Genomic DNA, 12,174 nt, shown 5'->3' with positions numbered 1-12,174 from the left:
TCATAAGTGGTCAGACAGGAGGGGTTGCCAGAAGGGGACACATGGTGTCCTGCTGGATACATACAAACAGATGGAAGATTTTTCTGGTTTATAACTTCAGGCTCTATGAATTCTTCAAAGCCATTAACTCTTCTCTGAGATAGTTCCCACAGCAATGTTAACTTTTCTTAGAGATGACAGGCAGTCAAGGACGAAGAAGTATTTGGACATGTGTTGCATACACACTTTTGAATTGCAGGTTGATAAATCTGTGATTTACATGTGCAATAATAATTTATGTACTTTTGCCTTTGTCAGAATAACTCTTCTATAGCATACTTTAGAATGTTGCTGTACTTAATTTCCATGAAGGGCATAAGGCCCCTAGGCAGATTCCTGTGTGTACACACCCCAATTCACAAGCCTATGAAATGCCTCACATTAAACCAATCTAAGTTAAAAAGCATACACACGCTTAAACAAAACTAATCTCTGCTCTTTCTTTCACTATTGTTGCTGCTGGTATGAACTACGAATGTAAGGAAAGGTCAAGTACTGGGAAGTCCTTAGATGTAAGAGAGAGACAACAGTACACCTATATCAAAGGGAGTGACAATATTTTGATTTTTCCATCTTCATTTAATGAGATTCAAGGTGGATTTAAAATTACTGAAAATTCTGTTACTTTTATATACAATTCTTGGTGCTGTTTCTCTTTAGGTCCTGTTCAAGACCATCTTGACCTAAGCATTCTGGGTTGAGAAGCACAGACTGCTTCTCTCAGGGAGGGCGCTGCTATGGACTGTGGCAGACAAGTAGCTTTTTCTTCCAGCATATGTGAGCAAAACTACTATGGCAAGAGATTATAAAAGACAGATATGGTGATTAGATATTTAAAAAGGAAGAACAAATTCTTCAAACATATTCACACTTTCAAACTTTATTTCAAATTAAAAAAAAAATAAATCAGTTTTCTTCCTCTTCGGGAGGTGTATAATTCAAGCTGGGATTTCAAATAAGCCTGTGAAAATTAAGTCCACAAGTCCTGCCTAAATGTAGTGAACAGGCCTGTTGAACAAGTTGGTAAAGATTTCAAGAGTCAGCTAAAAGCTCCTATGTCACAGGCTCAAAAGAGTTAAAGAAAAATAAATGCAAAATACCCAATCTCTCTTCACTAATCAGGTAGTCATTTTAAATGATTTTTTTGTCTGTCTGGGGGGAAGATTACAACCACAGATTTTCTGCAAGCAGGTATTTCTGATGCATCTTCAGTGCAACTCTGCTTTCATGAAATCTTTTTAAAACATCTGTGATTTAATTTGTATAGTGATAATGTGGTATTCCACATTGGAATGTGCCTGTTAATTATTAGTAAGAAGAAGAATGCTTAGAAGAGGATGCAACAAGGCAGAAAGCTCTTTATTTCCTCATTTCACCAGAAATGGCTCATTAGTGCATTCTGTTGCATGCTAAGGCAATGAAAACTACAGAATGTCTTTTCAACTGAGCCACGGCTCAGCAATACACGTTTGTTCACTGGTGACTTGTCCTAAGCTTCATTGCAATCTTGGCAATTAACATATCTTTGGCCAAGCATCCTAAGCATTTTCTGTATCAGATTCTGTCTTGTGAGATTCATTCATGAAGGAGTTATGTATAGATTCCCTGGATACCCCTGGGCCTATGTCAGGACAAAATAACGAACAGCTGAGAACATCTTGCTGTGGGAGATCTTCAGAGGGGAGGTTAGAACCAGTTTTCAAGTATGATGTCCAGGGAAAAACAATTTTGCTCACAACTTAGTATCTCTCATTAATGGAAGAGAGATATTACTTATCTGTCCTACATGGGGGCTGTAAGAGTTCATAGTTTACATTACAAAACTGCTTAGAACAATTCTTTAGAAGCAACACACAGATGTTGCTGTTATGTGTTTACGAATTGAATTCAAGTTTACTTGCATTATAATGACAGCCACAGAGCACATTAACCACAGTTTCTTTGCTCACTGTAAAATACAAATGTCAGTTTGCATTTCCTGTAGCTCAAATGAGTATTTCTTTCCATCGCAGTGCTCCAAGACCTGTGGGAGAGGTGTTAAGAAACGGGATGTCTACTGCAAAAGTACTGGTTCTCCCAAGCTTAAAATCTTGCCTGATAGTATGTGCAGCCAAGACCATAAACCTGAATCCCAGCAGACCTGTGTGCTAGGACGCTGCCCCAAAAATGACCGTCTCCAGTGGGTGATTTCTTCCTGGAGTGAGGTAAAGTGGTAGAGCTACATGGCTCACTGTCTTCCTTCACTGGTCTTGACTTGGGGCACACACAAACTGTGTGGAGAAAAAGAAGCTGAGCTGACATTTGAAAATCAGGTGTTGTTTGCAAGCCACTATAAAAACAGTTCTTTAAATTCAGGTGTACTTAGATGTACTCTATGTCTTTGTTTTTCTGGACTTCCACTGACTTGGCTTCATATTTCTTTTTATACATTGTGGAACGTGGTATTTGTGGTTTTGGTAATGCTTTTGTAATTTCACATAATTTGAGTTGTCTTGAGTATAGCACAGCCTCCTTTGAGGGCATTTCTATAGATGTAAAAGGTGTATGTTGCTTTTGCAGTGCTCAGCTTCCTGTGGCCCAGGTGTACACAAGCGAGAACTAAAATGTGGTGAGAAAAGCATCCATGGGAAATTGATCACCTTTCCTCAGAGAAGATGTAGAAACATCAAGAAACCAAACATAGACCTGGAAGAAGCTTGTAACAATGGAGCCTGTCCATCACAACCGTTGTATAACATGGTATCTGGCTGGTATTCCTCACCCTGGCAGCAGGTAGGAACAGGAAGCTTTCTTGCCTCTCTCTCCCAGTCCCAACTAGCACTGGCTCTCCAGCAGCATTTCATGTCTTGGATTTTCTGGAGTTTTTAAAGGAGCAAGTTTCTCTGCGTGGTAGTTCAAGTACCATATCCTAGTGCACAGCATTAAAGAATGGAACAACTGCAAAGTGACTGCTGACTCCTGGACAGTGTATCCACTGTAATTAGAAGGAGGTTTTAGAGAGCACCAAACCTAGAGAAGTGGTGGTATCACATGCCACAGAATGGGTGCTATCTGGAGCTGCATAAACATCCAGTATGGTGTAAAATGCTAAAGACTATGCCGCTGTGACTTTACGGCAATGTGAGTCTGAGCTACCCAAACTGAAGCTAGCTTGAGTCTTACAGTCATTGTGCTGTAGTCAAAAATGTCCAACTGTAGGGAGGAGAATGGAGGAGGTGATATCCCCAGTGCTGACAGTCCATGGGTGTCTTTTGCACACAGCCGTTCCCTAAGGAAGGTCACACCACTCAGCCACTGGAGCATGATGCAGCTGGTCCTTATCCATCCTGTATTTTGATGCAGTTTATTTATTTGTCCTTTATCTGAAGAATGTCACCCTAACGTGTTCTTTGTGCTCCAGAGGCACCAGATTCCATGGTTGGTCACCAATACTTCCTTCTCAGTCTTCTTTGAACTGCACTGTGGTTGAACTATTACATAGCTACATGCACAATGGATTTGAGGACCAGCACAGATTGCCTGGAATTCCCTAAATACTATGATTAATTATGGGATCAGTCTGTATTTGTTCCTACATTCTTGCAAACAAGCTTCTGTATTTCTGGAACTTATCTACTTTATGAGTCACATATCAATGAGCCACACACTCATTTAATAACATTTACATGAAACAATGTATGCCTGACAATTGTAATCAGATGAAAACGATCACATTTATCTTAAAGACAACTTCTCATGAAACACATAGAAGTAAAATGCTTATTCATTTTAAAATACTTCATAGATCTTCCTGAAAACGCATAGTGTTTTTCCCCAGATACTGCCATAATTATGGTTCCAGTGGGAGTTTTATCTCTGTTCAGACAGCAGGATTGGGACCAGAGGCTCAGAGTTCAAAAGAAATCAGTGCAGACCATCAGGAACAGGTTTTCTAAAATATTCAGTTTATGTCTAGATGCCTAAGTAAAGAACCAAATTTTCAGTTGAGTCCTTAAATAACCACACTTTAAGAAGGGTTCGACATGGAGAACAGATGCACACATCTTTGAAAATTTGGTCCTGATGGGGATTGCCGAGCATCAACACATCAGATCCTGAAATCTTTCTGAAAGTCTCATCTTAAACCCTTGAAACTTTTTCCTTTGGCTTTCATGAGATCTGAGAGATTCCCTATAATTAAAGACAGCTTTTTTTTTTTTTTTTTTTTCCACTTCCTGTCTACAGTGTACAGTAACATGTGGCGGGGGAGTGCAAACCCGGAGTGTACAGTGCCTACGCCAAGGGAGACCAGCTTCTGGGTGCTTGCCCCATCAGAAACCAGCAGTCCTGAGAGCTTGCAATACTAACTTCTGCCCAGCCCCTGTGAAAAGAGGTAAAACTCAGCTCTACATGCTGCAGCAGGGTTGGTTGCTTATATCTATATATAGAGATATACTCTATATCCAGTAAAAATCACCTTTTCCAGTTACACCCACTTAAGGTTAGTATTTGGAATGTTCCTGCACAAATGAATTTTTTCCAAACTTTGCAGCTTTACAGTTACTTTCCAATACTACCACAGTATCTCTCTTCTCAGAGAGAACCCTCTTAAAGCAAACTTTAGTATAACTGAGATTTTTAAAACTTTTTTTTTTCTAAAACATTTAAAAATGTTTTATTAAAAAAATAAGAAAAAAAAAAATTATTAAAAAAAATTTTTTTAAATATTTTAAAAAGTTACACAGTTTGGTTCTGAGCTGCATCTTCAGATTATTTTGTTGATTCACATAGGAGTGTCCTATGGTATTGTCGATTCACGTAGGAGTGTCCTAGGAATTTTCTCAGAAACACCAAAAAAAGAGAGAGGTGCATTTGCACCATCCTGTGTATTTGCTCACAAGCTGGTACAGTTTGTGACTCCTTCTTAACTGAGGAAAAAAGCTCATGAGGTCCAGGTTTGTCCCATATAATAACAATTACCTAGGCATGTTAGAGCTCTTCAAACATAAGCTTTCAAAATATTGTACCTTAACTGACTTGTTACCATCTTAAAACAGGGACCTGAAAGTAATATCTATAAAACTTGGGCTGCATTGCAAGAAAAAAATATATATATAATAGAGTTGGGAGCAAAGGTCAAGCTCTGGCCCTGCATCTTGTAATTTGACATTAGGCAACACCCCCTCTTGTCTCTACTGATTTGTGACATTCACTGTGTACAGAAACCCTGTAAAATGCAGTGATATCTTATGTGCTAGAGCATTCTACTACAGCAACTCAAGACACACATTATCAAACTGTGATATCTGGGGGCCTGAATCCAAACTAGGATATACAGATGAAATGGTCCTAAAAGAGATAAGGGAACAGTTGTCCTGCTTCTACAGTTAAATGCTCTTAATTCAAATGCTAACGAACCTTTCCAAAGTTCTGTTGTACTTCAGAATTTCTGTATTACATCCGCTTCTATCATGATACAGCAAGCACTTTTCTTTTACCCCAGCCTCCCTCTGCTTTATTTCATGTCTGAAGTAATGTCTGTTATTAATTTTGTCCTTGGCCTGTTTTTCTCTTGCCTCACATCTGCAGGAGCCCTTTCACCTTTATTATAACTGGGTCGTCAGGCTCTGGAGATCAATTATCTCCTCACTGCTCTCTAACTTTCTGTCTAAAGCAGCAAAAAGAGGGGGAACCAGCTGTGCTGGAATTCCATTCAAGCAAATCAGTCTCTATTATCAGCCACGTAGCTCTAGCTCAGTGATCACAGTCAAGAAATTAATGTTTCAGGGAGAGTTTACACACTTTCCTAGACAAGCTGGGTCATTTCCATCCGTTAGATGCAGTTACGGTCACCATAACTCCTAACATATCCAACTGTTTAAAATCAATCAAAATTAAACCAACATGTAAATACTTGAGTAAATAGAAATAAGGAACTGACAGCCTGATCCACATCCACTGAAGCTGGAGGGAGTCTTTGTGTTCATTCCAATAGTCTTTGGATTAAGTCCCAAGAGCAAAGTTTTTGGCCACACCTCTGTAATGTTAGCATTACACTCCAGTCTTCAGAAGGGGGATAAAGATTTATTAACATTGCCTTCTCATTTCTTAAAATGTTTTTAAAAAAACAGCTAGCAATTTGTAATTTTTGAAAATTTATGCTTACATGGCAGGAGATCTTCCTGACTTAGAACAGCTTTTCTTGCGTTGGGTTGCACGTCTTTCATTGGTTGCCTGCTTTGGGTCCTTCCAGTGGCAAATTCTGTAGGGGGCCAGTAGATGAAATAAAGTGAAAGCTGGTGCTGAACTACCATTTCCATCCCTACTGAGATTCAAGAGTAGAAGCATAACATGGCATAGTGGGAAGGCTACAGTATGACACTGAGCCACTTAGTTCCTGGAAAACTTTTTGTTCAAGGATAGTATTTTCTGTAGATAACATTTATAGAAAGGATTCTGTTTTTAAAAACAGAGGATTTTTTTTTTCATTTTCCTATTCATTCAAACAAATTTGAGAGTGATAAAGGTATACAACATCACCACTGCCATCATAAAATGTAAGTGAAAAATGTGAAGCAGTGAATAATCAAAATAAATTCATACAAAGAGACTGGGATGACTCCTGAACCACAAACTATGAAGAAGTTGCCTATGCTCTGTAAGGGAGCATATATCTCCTATGACTCAACTTTGCTGATCTGAGAATGCCGACAACGGTGGCTAGATTGTCTTCAATGTCTCCTTGTAAATTCCTTTTACTGACCATGTAAACAGTAGTTCTGAGAGTGGAATGGAATCTTTTCCCATGCTCATAGGAGATTTCAGTTTAGCTATAAATTTTGCTAAACCTCATTTAAATGTCTTACTGCTCTCCCAGACATTGTGAATTTGTTTATAAATCATCCATATGAATCATCACTCTGTTCTTTTAAAGAAAAGTAAAGCATCCACTACAAAACAGTAGAAAGCAGTAACTATGTAATGTTTTTTAAAGCACCTGGACTGTATGTATAAATGATCTGTACATAAACATGTGAAATAAAATCTTAATTGAAAAGTCTTATTTATTTTTGCAATTAAAAACTATGCTTTTCAGAAAAAAATGCTGTCAGCTGTCTCTTACCCTATTAGTTAATTAGGACTTCACCAGCATGGCACAGTCCTAAAAGCCTGATTCACCTAATTTAAATGTTTAAGTTAGAAGAGCGATTCCTTACAAAAGGAGAAAAATAAGTCCCTTTGGAAAGTGTTGGAATACAAACACACAGCAGAGTGTTTTGTGCACATGACAGACATGATCCATGCATTCAATTTTCCATGCATTTTCTGTGTTTATACACATAAACTCAAAGCTGCGACTACTTTGAAGCACAGCTGAACTCCACGCAATGTTGGTATCAACGTGCATTGGAGCACTGAAGTGGGTTCATTTATACAAGTACTTGGCTTTAGAGCATTTAGATCAGAGATGAAAACACTGATGCATAAAAACTGGCTTTTTTCACTACTACAGTTAGTGGTCAAGTCCCCATTTCATTCTGTTTTCCTGAATTTCAAAGTATGCTCTGAATTTTTTAATTCCTTTAGCCTCTGACATTCCTACTGTATTATCTCTATCAGCATCACTTATCAAATTAAACTAGAATTTTTGAGATTTAAGATAGTTCATGATTTGTTTTCTTTGAATTGAATAACCCATCATATTTTTAACATTACCAAAAGCATAGAAGTTTGTTGAACTACTGCCTGATTTGTTGAATTGCTAAAACATAGTCTTAACATATTGCTTGGATTTCTCTCCTTCAGATGATCCTTCTTGTGTGGATTTTTTCAGTTGGTGTCATCTGGTACCCCAGCATGGTGTCTGTAACCACAAGTTTTATGGCAAGCAATGCTGTAAATCATGCACAAAGAAGAACTGATAGCAGCGTGTTATCTGAACTCTTCAATGACAGGATTTTCTTTTTCAATTTATGTTGAAATTAACTTTGCTTTGAGCCAAGACATGGTGCCACATAAACCACTGATAGAAGAGACATTTTTTTCTAAGGGAATGTCTGAGGTACAGTACTTGTTGGATATATACTGAAAAAGGAATGTTTTTTTTTTCTTTATTTGCTGACCTCACTAAAGTACAGGGTACTATGGATCACTTGAACACTGAGACTCAACGGGCAGTTCTTCGTTCTTTAAAAGTGTCATTTTGCACTGTCATATGTTATGAGGAAGAAATTAAGGTAAGGATGCCTTTTTTTGGCTAATTCACCTGAATGCCAAGCAAAAGAGATTGGGATTACAAGGAATAAGGTTACAGCGCGGCAGCATGACAGATCACAAAACCAGAAGTGTTTACTTTAATATCTTTTATGATAAGTTCATCCCCAGGTAAGGAAGCTGCTTACTGCCACTTTCACAGAAAGACATTCAAATGACTGTTGGTTGGAGAACCCAGTGTCACATGTGTGACCACGAGAAGTAAATGGTGCACTACAAAGATATATGGTGCTTCTCTATTATACTTGCTGCTGGAAAAGCAAGTTTTGCATCATGCTTATGTTTTTATTGTTTTGAAGAATTCATTTTCTGCTTTGTGTAGAAACTCAGAGGTGGTTAACTAGTAACTTGAAATGTATTCCTAGAAATATTCAGCATTAGAATATTTGGACTTTTAATAATGCTCTGTTACAAGTAAAATAGAATTTCATATTTCAACTAACTCAAGGAACTCAGATTTATTGAGCTCAATTGTTATGTTTTCAACTTTCTAAGCTCATTAGATATGTAAATTTAAAATTTAAACTTGATAAAGTAGTTTTTTTCCAGAAGCTAGGTTGTTTGAATGCCAAGATACTGAAGAATGTCTTCCTTTTAATCTCAAATCTCTGCAAGTTTTGATTCATCTGTTGCCCAAAGGAAATAATGAGAATATTGCAGTCCATCAATCCATGCCAAACTTCTCTAAATAGTTATTTATTCACATAGGTGATATGAAAAAATTGCAAATGCTAAGCGGATGATTTACTCTAACCAAATGGAAATCATTTCTATTTTTATACATTCTCATAAAACTTCTATTTAGTTCAGAATCCACCAGCAAACAAAACAAATGTAAACACAATGATACTTGTAATTATTCACTATCAAGATGTTAGGTGACACTGTATGTCAAATGGTACAATTTTAAAAGTTTCTGCATTGAAAAAATACCCAATACAACCTATTTGCCAAAACCATTCTGAGACAGAGCTGTGTTCTACTGTAATTTTCTGGGGAGTGCCTATGAGGGACATATTTATCTAATTCCACCCAATCCCACAACTTCTTTTGATGAATGTAGCTCAGTTTTACTGTTTTTTTTTTTTTTTTTTTTTTTTTTTAAAGTATCATTTCAGCTTAAGATTAGCCAGCTCAGCACTAATGCCAGACAGTGGTCACTTGAAATTATCAGTTCCTTTTGCAACAATTTAAATTAAAAACATGTATTCTATGATACTTTAAGAAAGGATGATTGGAAACATATCTCAACCTACATCACTCTGTCTTGATATTCAACATCATATAAGTGTAACCTCTTTTCTAGGAAAACTACTTTTTGTTTTATTTTGTTTTGATAATTGTGCCCTTTTTATTATTTGATGTAAAATAATTAATTTATTAATGCATAGCTTTTCCTTTATATTTCTTTGCTCACTTCCTCAAGTGAAAACTGAGAAAAGAAAATGGTAGTGTCACAAAATATGAATTATGGTGTAAAAAAAAAAGCAAAAAATATAAGTGTAATATTTAATTATTTTATAAGCTTTGTAATAAAGTACTCTAACTGTTTCATTTTATTTGGAATTGTAAAATTCATGAATGAAATATGGAGGTTATAAGTAAATATCAAGTAATATAAGTGGTGTTTATGCATTTTGTTTCATTTGTGTTGATTGTGCCGTAATATCTTTAAGTAAAACATTATCTTACTTTCTTCTGCTATGTAATTGTCTTATGTCTGTGACTCTGAACCTACCCCAGTTCTATGGGGGACGGCAACAAAAGTTGTCCAAAAGAAAAGCTTGTTCTTTGGGACAGTGGAAATTTAGCCACCATAGCTGAGTATGACTTCTACTGCCTATCTGTGCCCTTACCATTCAGGTTTTTTATGGGTTAATATTGGTTGGGAATCCTCGAATCAGTGGATTTGAGTGTTTACAAGCCATTATGATGAATGGGAGGAGGTCATTCCTTTCAGGCACTCAAAGTCAGGCATATGTTCTAAGGTCATGTGAAACTTGCCTACTTTTGAAGGTCCTATTATACTGGTAAGTGTGGAATGCACCACTGGCTATTCAACAAAGTGAATATATTGTAGCTGCCTTTCAAGAGTAGATGATGTTTCTCACTTGCAAGACTATCCTGCCACTGAAGTGGCTGGTCTGGACTGTGCCCACTGCAGGCACAAAAGGGCAAAATGGCCATAACTTCATGTTTTTATTTGCATAACACAGAAGCTAAAATACACAAATATACAGTTGCCTTCCTATATGCAACACAAAACTGACCCACCCCTTCACCTGCAAAAGACAGCAGAAACTTGTATATCACAGAACCACTGTGATTCTTGTATGTATTTATCTGCAAGGTGGTTTGCAAGAAGCCTCGCTCAACTAAGTATTAGGTTTTACAGTCTCTCTCATTGGCCTGGAGATACTTCAGTTTTCAAAAAATGACTCAGTTACGAAGTTTCCATGCTATTCTTTAATATGACCTAGGAGGGACTCCATCATTTTACATATACTCTCTAACGTATATTTGTAACTTGTTCATTCATTCACCACCACACAAGTCTCTGACAACAGTAAGCTTCATAGAGTACTGTTGGTAAGAAATACTGAGCATACTTCTGGTTTACACTACAATCTAGTAGGCACTAATAAACAATAGATCAGTCTGCTCCTGAAGGATTCCCAGCAAGTGCTCTTTTGAACATGATTTGGACTAGTGATTTAAATAATTAATATGTCCACACAAGACTTCAGACTCGAAACTGCTTTGTATTCTGGTCTAGAATTTTGGAATTAAAATTAACTGACGGTTGTTAGTGAATTACAGTGCTGGAGATGGATGTTGAAAGAGGAAGTATTGCATAAAGATGTGCTATTGTGTGGTTGGATCAACCCCAAGTCCACAACTGTTATATTGCTAAGCCCTTATAACGATATTTGGTATACAAAGCTTGGCAGTTTTCTAGAAATATATTGCTGCAAGGCTGACTTTATAAAGCAGAATGGGGTCTTTTCACAAAGGAATAACTCTGTTTCCTGTAGTCAGATTTCATCACTCAGGTAAAGGATGCATCTGCCTAAAACTCAAACAGATATTTAATGAATGGCTTGATTGTGTAAATCAAAGTCAACTACGCTGGATGCCCAGAAGACATGAAATGCTGGAGACAGATGAACATTTTGCTGCATGTGGTTTTATGGTAACATGATCCATATCCCATATTTCCTTTATTTTTTCATCAAATCCTATTCAAATGTATCCATAAAATACATTAACATTATTATTTCTATTGTAATAGATGTCCAGTCCTGAGTCGCCGGGGTTCCATTGTGTACAACACTGTATACACACCATGAAAGGCTTACTGTCCCAAGTATACAACAAGAAACAATAGGAAAAGAAAGCATTAATAATGGGATCATTGTGATCTGAAGCGCTGCTCGTGGGTTCATTGTCTGTCTGGACATTGCAGAACATTTCAAAGGAAACACCACGCAGATAAGATCTGAAAGAGCAAAATGTTGAGGAAGTCTGTCTTGACTGTTTTGAAAGGAAATGCTAAGCATTGCTAAGGCCTGAGAGGAACGTAGAGGGAAAAGTTAGTAGGGAAGCTGGGAAACAGTGGAATGAATCAAAAATGAGGTGTGCTCAATGTTGAGTCCTAACCAAGATAGTGACTATCATGAGACGAAACCAAGAAATACGAATTATTCAAACTGTTACCCTGGCAGTTATCAGGGACTACAGAGATGTGAGGTTTTGGCAAGGCAGTAAATCTTTCCATCAAAAAGAGTTCTGGAATAAGGAGATGCAGCTGGTAAAAAATACCCTGAATTCTTACCTCACCAGTCTCATACAAACATCAGCCAAATCAGGCTGACCTTCCTT

General features: G+C 37.3%; 1 protein-coding gene across 3 annotated transcripts in view; it reads left to right on the top strand.

The window, feature by feature from the left end:
- The window catches only part of ADAMTS18 (ADAM metallopeptidase with thrombospondin type 1 motif 18), an 81,615-nt gene extending 71,678 nt beyond the window's left edge, over positions 1–9,937 (top strand). For all 3 annotated transcript variants that reach the window (XM_082770330.1, XM_082770329.1, XM_082770331.1), the window contains 4 exons: positions 2,052–2,243; positions 2,599–2,811; positions 4,264–4,411; positions 7,825–9,937. In XM_082770330.1, coding sequence (XP_082626456.1) covers positions 2,052–2,243; positions 2,599–2,811; positions 4,264–4,411; positions 7,825–7,940 — 669 coding nt within the window. In that variant the 3' untranslated portion in view covers positions 7,941–9,937. The remainder of the gene's footprint in view (positions 1–2,051; positions 2,244–2,598; positions 2,812–4,263; positions 4,412–7,824) is intronic.
- Positions 9,938–12,174: the final 2,237 nt, after the last annotated feature.

Source organism: Aythya marila (genome assembly GCF_965140915.1).
Source record: "Aythya marila genome assembly, chromosome: 12".
In the NCBI taxonomy this organism is placed as follows: Eukaryota; Metazoa; Chordata; class Aves; order Anseriformes; family Anatidae; genus Aythya; species Aythya marila.
The sequence above is the reverse complement of the archived record's forward strand: the minus strand, read 5'-3'. Positions and strand labels throughout refer to the sequence as shown.